This window comes from Mixophyes fleayi, chromosome 10 (assembly GCF_038048845.1).
Source record: "Mixophyes fleayi isolate aMixFle1 chromosome 10, aMixFle1.hap1, whole genome shotgun sequence".
Lineage (NCBI taxonomy): Eukaryota > Metazoa > Chordata > Amphibia > Anura > Limnodynastidae > Mixophyes > Mixophyes fleayi.
The window spans coordinates 79,795,292-79,815,260 of NC_134411.1; the positions used below are offsets into that span (position 1 = coordinate 79,795,292).

Sequence of the window (19,969 nt, forward strand, 5' to 3'; positions counted from 1 at the left end):
ATGTAAGTCCTGGACGTCTTACCTTCCTCTTGATGTGTTCCAGCAGATGCTCATGTCCTTGCAGGAAGTACAGATGCTGAAACTCTGTATCATCTCTCTCTGGCTTCACCAGCCCACCTTGCTCAATATTAACCACTTTTCTAAATCCATCTGTGAAAAAAAAAAAAAAAAAATTAAAGAATTTGTTATGGTTTTGCATTGGTCGGTGGCCTGAACAAGCAGATTGCGAGGTACTGCAGATTTCCTGTTGAACGATGATCACGTACATACAAACTAGCAAGGAGAATGCTTTAAGCTGGCAACGCACGTCTATTTGTTAGCCAAATAGTGACCCATAATCGACTATTGTGTGAGCCATCGGACCGTCTTCTTAAGTAGCCTCAGTGCTCCCGTATCAAATCAATGTACAAAACAAATTTGTAATTGTCTTTCGGGCTTTCGGTCTTTCTTTTAGCATAGAATTATTTTATTGTCTCTGATCAGTTTTGTGTGTGCCAGCACGCAGATAACACATGTATAACATACTTACTTGCATCATTATAAACTTACACATATTCAGCTGCCTCACAAAGCTGGCCATGTTATTGTGCTTGAAGTACTTGGGGAGGACTTCCTTGGCAAACCTGCCTTGGTCGAAAACATGGAAACTGGTCCCATTCTGGAAGAGAGAAGTTGGAAGACAAGAGAAGGCACCAATGTAAAACAATTAATCCAATAGGAGAAATTACAGATAAAGACAACAGAGAAGATAGATGAGTATTTGACTTGTTTAGACCATAGATCAGGGCTAGATTTACTTCTTTGTAGACACAGAACCTTTGACTCCCTTAGACCCGCCTATCAAACAGATAAGGATATGGTTGTAAAACCAAATTGTTCAGAGAAACATATGAAATACTACCTGCAATATCCTCATCTTACACTGTATCACTGTAATAGCAGTCAGTGCCCACAGATGGCACCAGCAGTCAGCTCCCCACGTTGTACAGAAACGGTATCTTAAACACTACGTACACTTATAGAGAAATATACGGATAAAAGCTACCTGTATGTAGCGCTTAAGATACCCGTTGTTGTACTTTACTACTTCATAGAGTTTAGATATCACTATACATAAGCTGCTCTCACTATGGGGCCTTTTTATTAATCTTTTTACAGAGCAAAATCCCCTCGAAACCAGATGTTTTCAGGGGACAGTCGCATAAAAATGTAAAGCTGTCATTTATTAATAAGGCATCGCAGCAGATATTGGAGTTTTGTCCAGAAGAATTGTGGTCAAACTAGGTACGTTTTAGCAAAACTCAGTCGTTCCTTTCTATGTATTTTGTTCAGCAGTGGGGTCCTCCTTGACCTTCGCCCATAAAGACCTTCTTGGCTTAATGTGTGGTGTATGGTACAGGTTGATACCATCACTCCAGATAGTTCCAGGTCAGCCTTCAGCTCTTTGGTTGGTTTACGTGGTGTTTTTTCCACAGTACGTGACAACCTTTCAAGACTTCACTCATTAATTTTCCTCTTTCACCCAGAGGTTCTTCACAGGTCCAAGAATAGTAACCTACTCAATAGCATTTTGCACTTTTGAAACTGGTATGCCAAGTTCTTTGCAGATGGCCCTGTACCCTATAGAGCAGGGGTGTCCAACCTTTTAGCTTCCCTGGGCCACATTGGAAGGCGACAAGTTGTTTTGGGCCGCACATAAAATACACTAGCACTAATGATAGCCGATCATCCAAAAAAAACATAGAAAACATTGCTAATGCTCCTTATTGTTGCACAGTGCTTCAATGACATGCTAATGGCTGCTGTCAAAAATCAAGTGATATTGTTACAACATTTTATGAAGGGCTTCAATACAGCAGTCATTAAGACAGGAAGATAAGGTCCGTGATGCTCCAGGACCAGGTGAGTTTATGCACTGGTCAGCGTCCCTTGAAATAATAATAAAAAAAACCAAAAAACCCTTAACTTACCTTTTAATCGGCTTGTTCTCTGATTCTCTTCTCTTGTTTTTTCCGTTTCACTGCTGCTGATAGTTCGCGCGGGTGACTCCTATGTGCTGTGCTCCGCAATGGATGTCGGACGTGATGACGTCACGCCCGACATTCACTGCGAGCGCCGCACGGAGGAGGAGACCAGGGAGGGACCGCGTGACCACAAGGTAAGTATTTTCTTATCTTTTTCTTTTTTTGCAGGATTTTTTTTTTCATTAACAGCGCTGCCCCCTTGCCACAACCAAAACTCCTGCTGGGCCACATTTACAGGCATGCTGGGCCGCATGCGGCCCGCGGGTTGGACAACCCTGCTATAGAGGTCTTGTGTTTGGTGATAACTGCACTTCTGATGCTTTCAGACAGCTCTCTCGTCTTCACCATTGTGACAAAATAACAGGGAATAAAGAGTGGCCTTTTTACACATTAAAGCTATTATCATTGGATAATTTAAGTCATGTGAGCACTGACAATTTATCACAGGTAACTCTAATTTCTAATTTATCACACTTGAGTCTAATCGTCATCTCTTTGTCAAATTCCTTTGAATTGCTCAAAAGGTGTCAATAATTGTGTCATGGCAATCTTTATTATTCATTATATATATTACATATATTCATTATATATTATATAATTAATTTATATATCATTTCCTACTATTGCTTTTTAAAATTGTTATTGTTTTATCATTAGCTATTCTGTGTCAAACATGAGTTTCTATAGACCAAAGCTGTCTCACTACATTCCTTTTTTTCCGAAGAAATTTTACATGATGTGCCAATAATGATAACCACAATTGTAATAACTGTAATAATTGTACAGTACATGTAAATACTGCTGTAGAATAGCATACAACCAGGGTGGAACACTACATCGCCTTCTAGGAGAATTTTTTTTTTGGGGGGGTGGGCCATGCTCCCATGGCCTCCGCTCTGCTCTACATGGGGCTGGCATATGCACAGTGAAGCCCCAATTTTAGCTTCACTGTGCATGCTCTGTACTGGTAGTGGGTGCAGGCAGTTTTGGACCAGCACTGCTGCAGTGGGTGTCGCTGCTACAGCCCCTTAAGCCACTGTGCCCCCTACAATGGCAGTAGTTCTACCACTGGACCATACAAGCCAAAGTGAATACAAAGAAGAAAGGTAAAATAATATATTGCCATCTACTGGTGACAAGTGATTCAAGCAACTTCTGGCTTGTAATTACAGTATTCTGTATAGGCAATATGTATTTTGTATGTTGCAGGAATAACATAAATCTGCAATCTGCCCTAATATAATCTGTATTTCTGTGAATACTCTATCATCCAAATGCTAGTTTTCCCGTGTGCTTTTGAGCATAAGTTACCTCTGGAAAGAGTTCATTTTAAAATAGTATGTTTATATTCTGAGAATTATCGTTGAGTAAGGAGAAACTTTTTCCCAAAAGGCATGAATGCAAAAAGCATAAATATGAAAATAGATGAAATATGTGAGTGAATGAATGAATGAATGAATGAATGAATGAATGAATGAATACAATACAATAAACTTTGCATTTCTGTTTATATCCCTGACGAAGTCCTCGGACAAAACGCGTTGGTTAGATTCAAACACCCACACCAGAAGACATCAAGAACCACCACGCCACCACCAAGCAAAGATCCACCCCCTCCGCCAGAAAACAACTGCGGGAGAATAGAGAAGAACATCGTCGAGCAGACAAAGCAGTGGAACGCACAGGCGTCTGTGCACTCCACCCAAAACCTGGAAGTTCTGCATTTGGAACGCATAGTGCGTTCCAAGTGCCACGATAGGAAGCCGCTTGGGCCAGCTACATCACCGCCCAATAAGCAACAAAAAAGCCCCGTATTCCACTGGAACCCACAGAAAATAATATATGGGCAATCAACACAACTGCTCTTATAAGAGCAACATTACAAGAGCATGCCATACACTACCTTTCTATTCACCCACAGACACATGCGCAGATTAACAATACCTATACACCTACACCGCTTACACAGTCAAGAGCACACATTTAAAACAAAACACATACTACACGGCATCCCACACAATAACATATAATCCCCCATACCTACACCACAATCAACTACTAATTATAAACATAAGCTCTCAAACAAAGTTACAAACCTATAAATAGGAGCTATAAACAAAGAGCTATAAACATTGCTATAAACACCTACTAATAATTCCAATTCCCTAAGCTATAAACCGAGAGTTTATAAACAAATAGTGGCATCCAGTACTACAATCAATATACACCGCATATATCAGTATATCATTGTTCTGGGATCTGAAGTGTCAGTGTATCATTGTTCTGGGATCCCAAGTGTCAGTGTGTTCTGGGATCCCAAGTGTATGTGTATCATTGTTCTGGGATCCCAAGTGTATGTGTATCATTGTTCTGGGATCCCAAGTATCAGTGTATCATTGCTCTGGGATCCCAAGTGTCAGTGTATCATTGTTCTGGGATCCCAAGTGTCAGTGTATCATCGTTCTGGGCACCAAGTATCAGTGTATCATTGTTCTGGGCACCAAGTATCAGTGTATCATTGTTCTGCACACCAAGTATCAGTGTATCATTGTTCTGGACACCAAGTATCAGTGTATCATTGTTCTGGGATCCCAAGTGTCAGTGTATCATTGTTCTGGACACCAAGTATCAGTGTATCATTGTTCTGGGATCCCAAGTGTCAGTGTATCATTGTTCTGGACACCAAGTATCAGTGTATCATTGTTCTGGGCACCAAGTATCAGTGTATCATTGTTCTGGACACCAAGTATCAGTGTATCATTGTTCTGGGATCCCAAGTGTCAGTGTATCATTGTTCTGGACACCAAGTATCAGTGTATCATTGTTCTGGGCACCAAGTATCAGTGTGTCATTGTTCTGGACACCAAGTATCAGTGTATCATTGTTCTGGACACCAAGTATCAGTGTATCATTGTTCTGGGCACCAAGTATCAGTATATCATTGTTCTGGGATCCCAAGTGTCAGTGTATCATTGTTCTGGACACTAAGTATCAGTGTATCATTGTTCTGGGCATCAAGTATCAGTGTATCATTGTTCTGGGATCCCAAGTGTCAGTGTATTATTGTTCTGGATACCAAGTATCAGTGTATCATTGTTCTGGGCACCAAGTATCAGTGTATCATTGTTCTGGGATCCCAAGTGCCAGTGTATCATTGTTCTGGGCACCAAGTATCAGTGTATCATTTTTCTGGGATCCCAAGTGTCAGTGTATTATTGTTCTGGATACCAAGTATCAGTGTATCATTGTTCTGGGCACCAAGTATCAGTGTATCATTGTTCTGGGATCCCAAGTGTCAGTGTATCATTGTTCTGGGCACCAAGTATCAGTGTATCATTGTTCTGGAATCCCAAATGTCAGTGTATCATTGTTCTGGGCACCAAGTATCAGTGTATCATTGTTCTGGGCACCAAGTATCAGTGTATCATTGTTCTGGGATCCCAAGTGTCAGTGTATTATTGTTCTGGATACCAAGTATCAGTGTATCATTGTTCTGGGCACCAAGTATCAGTGTATCATTGTTCTGGGATCCCAAGTGTCAGTGTATCATTGTTCTGGGCACCAAGTATCAGTGTATCATTGTTCTGGGATCCCAAGTGTCAGTGTATCATTGTTCTGGGCACCAAGTATCAGTGTATCATTGTTCTGGGCACCAAGTATCAGTGTATCATTGTTCTGGGCACCAAGTATCAGTGTATCTGTATCATTGTTCTGGGCACCAAGTATCAGTGTCACATTGTTCTGGGATCCCAAGTGTCAGTGTATCACTGTTCTGGGTGCCAAGTATCAGTGTATCATTGTTCTGGGCACCAAGTATCAGTGTGTCATTGTTCTGGGCACCAAGTATCAGTGTATCTGTATCATTGTTCTGGGTACCAAGTATCAGTGTATTATTGTTCTGGGATCCCAAGTGTCAGTGTATCATTGTTCTGGGATCCCAAGTGTCAGTGTATCATTGTTCTGGGATCCAAAGTGTCAGTGTATCATTGTTCTGGGATCCCAAGTATCAGTGTATCACTGTTCTGTGCGCCAAGTATCAGTGTATCATTGTTCTGGGCAACAAGTATCAGTGTATCATTGTTCTGGGCACCAAGTATCAGTGTATCATTGTTCTGCACACCAAGTATCAGTGTATCATTGTTCTGGGATCCCAAGTGTCAGTGTATCATTGTTCTGTTATCCCTAAGTGTCAGTGTATCATTGTTCTGGGATCCCAAGTGTCAGTGTATCATTGTTCTGGGATCCCTAGTGTCAGTGTATAATTGTTCTGGGATTCTAAGTGTTAATATATCATTGTTCTGGGATCCCTAGTGTCAGTGTATCATTGTTATGGGATCCTAAAAGAGATGGTTCCACATAGAACGTATTGCATTGCTGACAATAAGGGGAACAAAGACAGATTCTGTATTCCACTAGCTATCCCAACCGACAGGGTGGGCATATTTGCCATAAAATACATGCAGCCCCCACTAGTAGCGCTGACCGCAGTACCTATTTTAGAGGATCGGACCTGGCTGGCACAAGATTTTCTCTTCATGATGACAGCATGAGCAGGCACTAGTCATGGGGTGACTATTTATGGAGATGAAGGAGGAGGCTGTCTATTCATCAACTTGGGTCTGGTCACTGATCAAATGGTATACAATTTTATACTGTTCAAATAGAGCTGTTTACTGTGGGCTTTACAACAAGGTATGGTAAGTATGATGAAAAAAGAGATATAGCATAAGAAAAATTGTTAGCTCTAATTTAGAGTTGCATATAAGAATGCCTCATTTGCATATGAGCAAAGATGCGTCCACACAGCTTTTTTCTGCATCTGTATTTTTACCTGATGCATCTTAAGACACGTTCAACCTTAAATCTAGTGTATAGATGTGTCCACAGCAAAGATATGGCAATCATCATCATCAACTCCACAGCTAGCATATGGTTTTGTGTAAGTGTAAAATTTACATATCACAGCCAACGTACTTGAAGGTCTGTATCACTCCAAATAATATGCATCTCAAAGTGACGTTCTTAACTTCCTTCTGCAAGCTCTTGCTGTACTGCACTTGTGCGTTAATGGCCCTAATCTGCCTCTCCAAGTGCAAGTTACATACAACTCCAAATACACAGCGCCGGTGCTAGGGCCCTAGGCACAGTGTGAAAACCGCCGCCCCCCCCCCCCCGTGTGAAAATCACCGCCCCCCCCTTTAAAAATCGCCGCCCACCCTTTTAAAAATCGCCGCCCCCCCCCTTTAAAAATCGCCGCTGCGCTTCCCTCCCCACCCCTCCCCATGTCTTTCTTTAACTTACCTGCATGAAGCTGCTCCTCTCTGCTCTGTCTTCTCCCCTCCACTCACAGACACTGTCGGGCCGTGATGATGACATCATCACGGCGTGTCACTGTCAGTGAGCGGAGGGGAGAAGACAGAGCAGAGAGGAGCAGCTTCATGCAGGTATGATTCAATAGCCCCTTTCCTCCTCTCCTCCCCGTGGATTTCCGTTTTTTTTTAATTTCGAGGCGCCCTGCAGGTCCCGGCGCCCTAGGCAATTGCCTAACCTTGCCTAATGGGAGCGCCGGGCCTGCAAATACATATGAAAGTTGTACGCAGTGCAGCAGTTTTGCACCAGGATGCATCTTCACGTCTTCCATATGCACTTATGTGCAACACTAGTTCTAGACAGCTATTATGATGCCTCTATTAGGCATGAACAGCATAATTTCCATCAATATGTCTATTAGCTACATCACACATGCATTCTAGCAATAACATTATGGGCCTGAGTCATTAAGGCAAAAAAGGAGTAAATGTTCTCTGGGACAAACCATGTTACAATGCAAGGGGTGCAAATTAGTTTATTATTTTGCACATAAGTTAAATACTGGCTGTTTTTTTCATCTAGCACACAAATACCTGATAGCTTTATTATTGCACTGAAATTTAAAGTTGATCTAGGACATGCCCTACCCCAACTATATATCTGTCCCCACATTTTAAATTTACCTCCCCCTCCAATGCAACATGGTTTTGCCCAGGTGCAAACGTTACTCCTTTTTTATGTTTTGCTCTCCTTAATGACTCAGGACCGATATGTTAAGTCTACTTGTCAGTAGAGGCACGAGTATATTCCTGTCCATTATGCTACTCTGTAAATTCAGACTCACATACCTACATAAAAACCAGTAGCTCATTGTTTGCAAATTACAGCATCTTAATTGTGTAAAAATCTGATATTACATCATTGACATATTTATTCTAAAACCAAACCTGGGATACGGACATGTGTTCTCTGAAAAGGGGGCATGGTCATGTCACATTAGGGCATGGGCACAGAACAGTGGGTTCGGTCACTCCATCTGGGGCGTATTTAATGCTTCTGAAGCGCTAGGCCACCATACGGGGGCAGGGCCAGCCAATCAGAATGGAGGTGGGGCTTGACTAAGCTAAATCGCCTCCCCCCTAAAAATAAAGTCTAGGTCCGCCCCTGCACGGGACTCGTTCACAGATGCTCTGCTATGCTGAGCAGCGGTGAATGTGACATACATCCCAAATTACTCCATCAGGACAAAGCTGTCACAATTGTGATGGCGGGACAGAGCCCTCAAATTGGGACGGTTGGGAGATAGAGTAAAACTAATTTCTGGACATTCCTTGTCTATGATTCCTCATGGCATTCTGTCCAACACTATTTTGATGGCAGTGGTAAAGGGGTACTCTGCTGTGTGTAGCAATTAATGGGTGATTGGAGGGAAGGGGGAAAGCTTCAACATTGCTAGGCGCCACTCTGGGGTGTGGTCAAGCCTCCATAATAATGCGGCCATGCCACCTGTACCGATTCCCAGCTCTTCAAATTTGGGCGATATGTCATGGTAAAATATTTTTTATTTATACTGGCCCCCGATCCAGCTCTGGTTGAGCGATGTGAAGGGACTGCACGATATGCCTTATGCCACAGTGATGTCACTAGATTTTAGTGAAATTGATAGGCTCCTATATATTTTGTGACAGGGTCGATTCTGGAATAAGCCTCTACTACTACAGTCATGGCCAACAGTTTTGAGAATATCACAAATATTATTTTCCACAAAGTCTGCTGCCTCAGTTTTTATGATGGCAATTTGCATATACTCCAGAATGTCATGAAGAGTGATCAGATGAATAACAATTAATTTCAAAGTCCCTCGTTGCCATGACAATGAACTTTATCCCAAAAACAAACTTTCCACTGCATTTCAGCCCTGCCACAAAAGGCCCAGCTGACATCAGGTCACAGGGGTGCTGTGGGCCGGCGGAGAGTGGGTTGGGCAAGGTGGGGAGGGGAGAGGGCACCAAGTGCTCTCCTGTGACTGCCACCCTACCCCCACTTGGTTGCTGTCCGGCCGAAAAAAATCCTCCTCCCTGCTCTGTTGCATTGCATGTTGGGCGTGACGTCATCATGCCCGGCATTTTCAGTGAAGAGCAGTGCAGCGTGGACCAACAATGGAAGAAGACAGAACAGGGCAGACGAAAACAACAGAAGAAGACAGAACAGAAGAAAGAAGGGCAAGTAAAAGGTAAGAAAATAAATGGAGGTTGAAAGGGGCAGAGGAAAACAAGGAAAACTGATTCTCCTTTGAGCACAGAGGGCATAGAGGTCCATATATAAAGGGGCACAGAGGTCCATATATATATAGGGGCACAGAGGTCCATATATAAGGTGGCACAGAGGGCCATATATAAAGCGACACATGGTGAAAATTTAAAGGGGCAAAGGAGCACAGAGTGAGGATGAAGGCGCACAGAGTGAGGATGAAGAGGCACAGAGTGAGGATGACGGGGCACAGAGTGAGGGTGAAGAGGCACAGAGTGAGGGTGAAGAGGCACAGAGTGAGGATGAAGAGGCACAGAGTGAGGATGAAGGGGCACAGAGTGTGAGGATGAAGGAGGGTACAGTGTGAGGATGAAGGAGGGCACAGTGTGAGGACGAAGGGGCACGGTGTGTGGATGAAGAGGCACAGAGTGTGATGGTGAAGGTACACAGAAAGGATGAAGGGGCACAGAGAGTGAGGATGGAGGGGCACAGAGTGTGAGGATGAAGAGGCACAGAATCTGATGGTGAAGGGGTACAGAGTGTGAGAATGAAGGGACACAAAGTGTGAGGATTAAGAGACACAGAGTGTGATGGTGAAGGGGCACAAAGTGTGAGGATGAAGAGGCACAGAGTGTGATGATGAAGGGGCACAGAGTGTGAGGATGAAGGGGCACAGAGTGTGAGGGTGAAGGGGCACAGAGTGTGATGGTGAAGGGGCACAGAGTGTAATGGTGAAGGGGCACCAAGTGTAAGGATGAAGAGATACAGAGTGTGATGGTGAAGGGGCACAAAGTGTGAGGATGAAGAGGCACAGAGTCTGATAGTGAAGGGGCACAGAGTGTGAGGATGAAGGGGCACAGAGTGTGATGGTGAAGGGGCACAAAGTGTGAGGATGAAGAGGCACAGAGTCTGATAGTGAAGGGGCACAGAGTGTGAGGATGAAGGGGCACAGAGTGTGATGGTGAAGGGGCACAAAGTGTGAGGATGAAGAGGCACAGAGTGTGATGATGAAGAGGCACAGAGTGTGAGGATGAAGGGGCACAAAGTGTGATGATGAAGGGGCACAAAGTGTGATGATGAAGGGGCACAGAGTGTGATGATGAAGGGGCACAGAGTGTGATGATGAAGGGGCACAAAGTGTGAGGATGAAGAGACACAGAGTGTGATGGTGAAGGGGCACAGAGTGTGAGGATGAAGGGGCACAGAGTGTGATGGTGAAGGGGCACAAAGTGTGAGGATGAAGAGGCACAGAGTCTGATGGTGAAGGGGCACAGAGTGTGAGGATGAAGGGGCACAGAGTGTGATGGTGAAGGTACACAGAAAGTATGAAGGGGCACAGAGTGTGAGGATGAAGGGGCACAGAGTGTGATGGTGAAGGGGCACAGAGTGTGATGGTGAAGGGGCACAGAGTGTGATGGTGAAGGGGCACAAAGTGTGAGGATGAAGAGGCACAGAGTCTGATGGTGAAGGGGCACAGAGTGTGAGGATGAAGGGGCACAGAGTGTGATGGTGAAGGTACACAGAAAGTATGAAGGGGCACAGAGTGTGAGGATGAAGGGGCACAGAGTGTGATGGTGAAGGGGCACAGAGTGTGATGGTGAAGGGGCACAAAGTGTGAGGATGAAGAGGCACAGAGTCTGATGGTGAAGGGGCATAGAGTGTGAGGATGAAGGAGCACAGAGTGTGATGGTGAAGGTACACAGAAAGGATGAAGGGGCACAGAGTGTGAGGATGAAGGGGCACAGAGTGTGATGGTGAAGGGGCACAGAGTGTGATGGTGAAGGGGCACAGAGTGTGATGGTGAAGGGGCACAGAGTCTGATGGTGAAGGGGCACAGAGTCTGATGGTGAAGGGGCACAGAGTGTGAGGATGAAGGAGCACAGAGTGTGATGGTGAAGGTACACAGAAAGGATGAAGGGGCACAGAGTGTGAGGATGAAGGGGCACAGAGTGTGATGGTGAAGGGGCACAGAGTGTGATGGTGAAGGTACACAGAAAGGATGAAGTGGCACAGAGTGTGAAGATGAAGGGGCACAGAGTGAGGATGAAGGGGCACAGAGTGAGGATGAAGGGGCACAATGTGAACGTGAAGGGGCACAGTATGAATGTGAAGGGGCACAGTGTGATGATTTTTGTACATGCTGTTGTTTTATATTATCTGTAAATTATTCTATGACAGAAATATAATTGAAAAAAATACATAAAAATATTCTTTTCCCTTGGATTTATGTGTATTATTTTTGCAAACAACTTACTAAATATTTCTGTCCTGACCTAAGTACTTATTACGTTATTTTGATCCAACTACTTATAAAACGGGACTGCTGGGTAATTATTTTGGAGGGGTGCTTTGAAAAAATCATGGAGACTCTAAGTTTGCCGAGACCTGAAAAAGTTTGGGAACCACTGCTGTTAGGGAAAGGCGACTGCTAAAGATGAAGATCATGTTTAGCCTGGTTCCAGGAATTCAACATCTGGGGGTAAATGTATGAATCTCCGGATTCTTCATCTCCGGCGTGTTCAGCCTCTTCAGCGCTTAAATTTAAAGCGGCGCTGCCTTGTAAAGGGAAACTTCCCTTTACAATGCAGGGCCGCTTTAAATTTAAGCGCTGAAGAGGCTGAACACGCCGGAGATGAAGAATCCGGAGATTCATACATTTACCCCCCCTGGCCTCACAGACACTTAAGGAAGAATTCCAAACAAAACTGTATTGAGTAGAGTTCATGCAATAATATTATACACCATATACATATTTGGTGTGTGCCCTGTGCCTTAGCTGCCGGGGGCTCCAAGACTTCAACGGGCTGGCACATGATTTGTGCATACTTCCTATGCAAGCTTGTGTCAGTCACCCAGAGTTGCTTTCCATTCTCCTCCTCTTCACATTTATTAGAAAGTTCACAGTGCCGGGAAACAAGTCATTGTGAGTTTGTATCACCAATAAAATCATTGTCGCAGCCCAGGTGTGTAAAATTCTGTATTTTATCTTAACTTAATGAACTCCACTCAATACTACATATAAAGTTATGGGTTGAGATAATCTTTAATGTTAATTGCCTTAGCTTTCACCCCTATAATAGACCTTTAAACACTAAAATAAAACACATCAAGCCACACAAAGCCATAAACAATACAAAACACAATACAATGTATACAGTAGATATGATTATGTTTAATTTGGAGGACAGAGTTTTGGGCACCAGTGGGCTTAGCAATGAAGAGTAGGATTTAGTTGTATATCAGGGGCAGCTGGTATATCCATAATATTTTAATAAAATAATACCCTCAAACTTCCAATCATAGATGAGTAATTACACAGCTGAAGGCTACAACTGAACTGTAACAATGAATTGTTTCTTCATTCTGCTTGTTTTTATAAGGTACTTCATAATTGTAAGATATTTTCAATTTGCAAAACTATCCAGAAAATGGAAAATGTTTGTTCAAGCTCCATTACATTTCACTGAGCAATAGCAGAAGAGAAATACTTGTTTGCATACAGTCACTACAATGGAGTTTTAAAGGGTCCCCTAACCTCATTCCATACCTCCCAACTGTCCCATTTTTCATCAGGACAGAACCGATTTTCGGGCTCTGTCCTGCTGTCCCACCCAGGAACATGTTTGTCCCGCAGGTGTGAATGTTGGGAGGTATCTTCTATTCATCGAGGTGGATCGGTGCAGCACACCTGCTACTCATACATGTTGCAGTGTTTGGAGGGGAAAGGAGGTATATAAGGAGCAGCCCTCTGGGGGGGGGGGGGGGGGAGTGGCCAAGCCCCTGCTGTAACATGGTAGTCATGCCTCCTACCCAGGGCCGGTGCTAGGGTCCTTGGCGCCCTAGGCACACTTTCAAAATCCGCCCCCCATCCCCCCCCTCTCAGGCACACTTTCAAAATCCGCGCCCCCCCGGCACACTTTCAAAATCCGTGCCCCCCCGTCTTTCCTTACACTAACTTGCCTCCATAAACCTGCTCCTCTCTGCTCCGTCTCCTCCCCTCCATTCACTGACACTGTTGGGCCGTGATGATGATGTCACGCCCGACAGGCAGTGAGTGGAGGGGAGGAGACGGAGCGCCCCATCAACTGCTGGAGGGGAGGGCGGCGGTGGTGATCCATAGCCCCTTCCCCCTCCCCGTGAATTTATTTGAAGCTGTGCGGCGGCCGTGGAAGGTATGGTCAGTGGTCGCCGCACAGTTTTAAAGTAATTTTAATTCTGTGGCGCCCTCCAGAGCCCGGTGCCCTAGGCAACTGCCTAACCTTGCCTAATGGGAGCGCCGGGCCTGCTCTCATCCCAATGCCAGAGATAACAATGTTGGGAGGTATGCTTATTCACTTACTGAGTGAAGATATCTCTTGATTGCTTTCTCTGCTAAGTAGAAGACCTCTACCCTACACTGATTATCCCCCAACAGGGTGAAACAGTCTGCATGATTCTGTCTCAGTATTTGGCTCATGCTAAGCTCAGAAAAACATTGACTGAAAGGGTTACCATACAAATGATATGACTGCTCCTGCAATGAAGATGCTTATTTGCAAATGTTGACTCTGGGGGAGCTTTTAAAGTGTCTGTAAGCTTTTCCACTTTCTCAGTAAGGTTAGATCACATACAACAGCTCTCTTCTATAAACACTTTACAGTATAATAGCTGAAATAGCACTTTATTTGTGCTGCAGCATAATAATACGGATTGTGCAATATCCTCTATTCTGAAACATGCATTAGGAACAGGTCAGTGGTATAATAACAAGTGTGCATGTGAGTCATTCACTGTGTTACAAGCATCATTTTGCGAAGTTGTACATTTTGAATAAGTCAGTATTCAAGAACATCTGTTTTCAATGAAGCTCAATAATCCCCATTTTCACTTTGTTCCCCCCTCACAGCAATGTTACAAATATCCCTCAGAACACTGTTGACAATATTATTTTGATAAACTGCAGCAAAATACATAAGGAATGTATTTTTTCACAGCAATTAGAAATCTGCATTATGATCAAAGAAAGGGGCCTACTGATAAAAGAGACCTGAATATCTAAGAGACCTGTCCTGATCTGTACACAGCCTTTACAAAGCTTCACTCCTAGCAAGTTTTTCATAAGCATAGTTTGAATTTATATTTCTTTATTGGTGCTTCAAAGAGTTTTGTCTCTTTGCCTTATTCATCGACTTCAGCTTCTTCCCTGAGAATACTACCTTCTCCAAACCCTTGACTTCAGCTTCTTCCCTGAGAATACTACCTTCTTCAAACCATCGATTTCAGCTTCTTCCCTGAGAATACTACCTTCTCCAAACCCTTGACTTCAGCTTCTTCCCTGAGAATACTACCTTCTCCAAACCCTTGACTTCAGCTTCTTCCCTGAGAATACTACCTTCTTCAAACCATCAACATCAGCTTCTTCCCTGAGAATACTACCTTCTCCAAACCATTGACTTCAGCTTTTTCACTGAGAATACTACCTTCTCCAAACCATCAATTTCAGCTTCTTTCCTGAGAATACTACTCTCTCCAAAAAATCAAATTCAACTTCCTCCCTGAGACTACTACCTTCTGCAAACTATTGACTTCAGCTTCTTCTCTGAGAATACTACCTTCTCCAAACCATCAACTTCAGCTTCTTCCCTGAGAATACTACCTTCTCCAAACCATTGAATGCAGCTTCTTCAATGAGAATACTACCTTCTCTAAACTATCGATTTCAGCTTCTTTACTGAGAATACTACGCTCTCCAAACCATCAAATTCAACAAATTCAGCTTCTTCAATGAGAATACTACCTTCTCCAAACCCAAACCATCGCTTCAGCTTCTTCTCTGAGAATACTACCTTCTCCAAACCATTGACTTCGGCTTCTTCTCTGAGAATACTACCTTCTCCAAACCATCGACTTCAGCTTCTTCCCTGAGAATACTACCTTCTCCAAACCATCAACTTCAGCTTCTTCCCTGAGATTGCTACCTTCTCCAAACTATTGACTTCAGCTTTCTCCCTGCGAATACTACTTTCTCCATCAAGTTCAGCTTCTTCCCTGAGCACGCTACCTTTTCCAACAATCAACTTCAGCTTCGCCCTTCACAACTTGTCTTCTCAGGACTAAGTAGCTTAGCCAGATGTAGTGCATCTCTGATAGCTCCACTTGTTCTCTTCAGGGGTGCTGAGAGGCATGGGGAGCAGGTACAAGGTATCGAGCCTGGGCCCGGGACTTCAGTAGCTAGGGAAGGGGCCCCAAGAAGTTGCTGAACGGGGGCTAAAAATTCCTCTTGGTGACACTGGTTCCCTGCAGGGAGCAATCTGCACTGTGACAGGCTAAAGCTTAGGATAGTGGTCATTTCAGAACTAGGGCTAGATAAGATATTACACCAAGTGTTATGGTTATAGCCTAGGATTAAGACAAGCAATGCTTATAAGGTTGCCTATGTGACCACCTGGATCAAGAAACTCATATGATTTCCTGTTTTTATTTTTCCTATGACTAATGCATGAGATGCTCTTTTTAAAGCCTTTACGTTACAGGCTCCATAATTAGGACTTTGAATGGTTTCATTAACAAATGCTACATCCTTTTGCTAATTTTTATCTAGGATCTTATGCTGCGCTCCCCATGACCCTGCTGGTATAAACAAAATATGTAGAATTTAACTTTAGTTAGATGCTTTTTATACATACTTTATCGTCTGATTCATAAAACTGCACACATAAAGAAATTACTTTTGCAACCACTTCTTACAGTAAGAATTCTACCCCAAAATCAAAATCAGGTGTTTTTTGGAAGTCAGCATTTGGTGCAGCCCTGCCCTTTACCCAATGACAGTGCATAGCAGCTTAAGTGGAGAAACACCATAGTATATATATATATATATATATATATATATATATATACACACATTATGTAGGGGTACAGCTTTCCCCAAGGCCTATTTTTCATCAAAGTTCTTTAGTCAGATACAAAACTCTTTAGGTACAAGGCCCAGAATTTTCCTGTGTAGAGTTTCGCGACAGGTTATACAGACAAACATTTTAATAGAGAAGGGCAAACTAAATGCAAAACAGTGCAATCCATCCCAAAGCAATGTTACATTCTTAGATCTCTATTAATTGTTCCAGTTTCCCAGGATTCTTTATTAAATACAGACTATCGCAAACAAAGGATATGGCAAGGTGACTGTAGACACCAACTTACAATGTTATAATACAATAACAGATGCCTACAATAGCAGTGAAATCACAAGTTGATATTACTGCGGATAAGTACATAAACCTTCGGCTACAAACCCGCATCATAAATATAGACAACATGACCTTACCAGAGAGGTGCTCTATTAGAACTGGTTGTATCAAGCCAGCCCTATAACCAATCAGTATCGCACTATATTGTACATTGAATTTATCAGATAATTATCTAGATATCTAGTTTATACACTCTATACACCAATTTAAACATAAGTTAATATTAAAGGTGAAGCAAATGTAACTCACATATGGCTGATATATACTCTGAGGTACGTAAGATATACAACCAGTAATAGCAAAAAAAAATACCTCATACGGTCAATGATAATCAATTATAATACATCCTGCTCTGCTTATAAAGCACCAACTTTAATTGAAACATTATTTATGTAATATGACATGTATAAAAATGAATTCATGAGTGACTTAGTGGACATGGGTCTAAGCAATTGGAAATAAGGAGTTAAACAACCTTATTCAGGCCCATACAACATGATGTTGTACGTTACACAGATAGTATTAGTTTAGCAGTGTCGTATATCACTATATTTTATTTTACAGGCGGACAACATTTATTTTTATCGACTGTCCTATGGCAAACATCGACGAGAGTGCGAGATATTCTATAAATCTATTTCTGTTGTCTGCTGTATCTGCGGATTAACATATAAAGTTGTACATGTTTATACATACAAGGATTTCCATGAATTACATGTGGAAAGAAGTTCAACATATTGTGGATCTACCCACCAGCCCTCCCCTTGCTGGCCCTGTGCTGCCCCGTTCAGCGACTTGACACTTACCACACTCCAGCAAATCAGATGATTGGTTTCAGGGTCTTCAACCAGTGTCCAGAGCTTGGTGAGGAAGGCTGGCACGTTGCTGCAGTACCCGTCCATTGCCAGGGAGCTAGCAGATTCCTGCATGGTGACAGATAGGTGTTACTCAAACTCCATGCCTGTGAGAGGGTACAATGATAGGGACAGCCGAGAGGGACCCATGTACTGAGGTCACAGTGTCACAATGAGAGTGGCTGCAGCTGATTCACACCACCAGGTCACACTGTTAAACACTCAGCAGTAATTTGCTGGCACTGACTCCCTCCCCAGTGCAGAACAATGCCCAGCGGTGCGGTATTCATATTCACACCACAGAGCTCTGAACAAACATGCAACATCATGCAGAGATCCCACAGACCCACTCAACACAAAATACTACACACAGCTGAGATGTTTCACCATTTTCCTATACAGAACTTTATGGCCATATCTGACACATACACCTAGAGAAATGTACTTGTCTGTGCTGTGTTACCATACAGTGCTGAGTTTCCCTGTTCTAAGGGTTGTTAACTTTTAACATGGACTATATGAGGTTGGCCTAACAGTTTGTTGACCTTACTTGCACGCGATTTACTGTTATACTGTGAGAATCAGTTAATTCCCTGTAGATTTTGTTTCATACATGCCGCTATCTTAAGGCACTAGATCTTTTGGCTAACATTTGTACCCCTGTCCTCTGCTATTATTGTGGTACAATGTACTGACCATCCACACAATCAGGAACACACCCCTGCGTACTACAAAGGGTACACACCACTGCACCACAGAACAATTAAAATGATTACGGATCATCATCATTGTAGGTACAATAAATAGCGCTGGATCAATTTGCCTCTAATCTGTATTACAAAGGTCTGGACACCCTTAGATCTCAACAACTGTGTACACTAACTTCCCCTAATCCTAGTGAACCTAACCTGTGCATGAGATATCATCTACTAACACAGGTAAGTCTGTAGACTAAGAGTTGATGACCTAATAATGGGAGAATAGCACTAAAATGAATGTATCGGAAGGTAAGTGGAATTAACCACTATATTTTGTACATCTACTTATTAGTCAGTTGCTCCCCATTTGCCCTCAGAACAGCCTTAAAATTTAGCCCAAGGATGCTGGCCCAGGTAGACTGTTATGTGTCCATTCATTCTTACACATTAGCTGATGGTGGATCTCTATTCCTAAGAGCTCATTCCATCTCCTCTTAGAGAACTTTGATTGGATGAGATTTGGTGACTGGGGAGGCCACTGAATTAATCTGAATTCATTCATATTTTTGGAAACATTCCAGGACTTCCCTAGTCTTGTAGCATGAAACATTATTTGCCAGAAGAGACCAATTGCATACTGGCAGATTGCAGTAACGCATTCACCCGATTGGCAACAATCTTCAATATCACGTGGTATTCAAATACTGTTTTATTTATATTAAGGAACAAATATATGCAGTGAATAACCAAATAATTGCTCCACCACTTCCGACCTGCATTGTTGTCACCAGGATGGGTCCATGGAATCATGTGGTTTTTGCTGACAGATGTGGAACTTAGTGAAATCATTGGATGACATGCCACATACATGATTAGTTATGATGAATTGTGCAGTCTGATATGTCTCTTTCAGCTCCGCTGTTGTGCTCAGCTGTTAGTTGACTAATTAGCTGTATCTGTCTTCATTGGCCCATTTCATTAATGACACATTGGCGACCTTGGGATCACTATTTGCTGAATGTCATTTGGGGTGATCGTGTAGCTCAATATTGATCTACCCGATACCTCTGGGCATGAAAACCCCATCAGTGTTGCTGATATACTCACTACTACACATCTGGCATCCACTACCTTGACACGTTAAAAGTCCATTATATTTTTTGTCTTGTCTCCGACTTGCACACGTTTCTGATCCACTGACCACTCAGACTGACCATCTCTTATGGGCTGTCTCTGGTTCACAAGTTCTCTGCATGCAAAAAAAATACAGTTTTAGCAAAAATGATTTCTCCAAACTGCTGCTTAGTTAAATGTATTGTCATATGGAAGCCCAAAAGGTGACAAGCGCCAATAGACAGATTATAAGGATCAAATACTGCAGCCTGGAAAGAAAAAGAGCTTCAACCTTGCTCTTAATATGAATCTAACATGAAAAAACTATTCTAGCGCACTTGGATCCTTATCTTGATGGTGTTATATGTATTGATAATAGAGATGCTCACTGACCCCCGTGTTTTTGGTTTTGGTTTTGGATCTGGATTAACTTCGTGTTTTGGTTTTGGCAAAGCCACCCCCGCGTGTTTTGGTTTTGGATCCCTATATTTTTT

The 19,969-nt window shown here is 42.9% G+C and overlaps 1 protein-coding gene across 1 annotated transcript in view; it reads right to left on the reverse strand.

Annotated features, from left to right (window-relative positions):
• Positions 1-17,806, reverse strand: part of LOC142104358 (heat shock factor protein 4-like) — a 59,308-nt gene extending 41,502 nt beyond the window's left edge. Inside the window, exons 1-3 of the mRNA XM_075188981.1 lie at positions 17,617-17,806; positions 550-658; positions 23-150 (exon numbers count right to left, since the gene is read on the reverse strand). Coding sequence (XP_075045082.1) covers positions 23-150; positions 550-658; positions 17,617-17,739 — 360 coding nt within the window. The 5' untranslated portion in view covers positions 17,740-17,806. The remainder of the gene's footprint in view (positions 1-22; positions 151-549; positions 659-17,616) is intronic.
• Between the last annotated feature and the right edge of the window lie 2,163 nt (positions 17,807-19,969).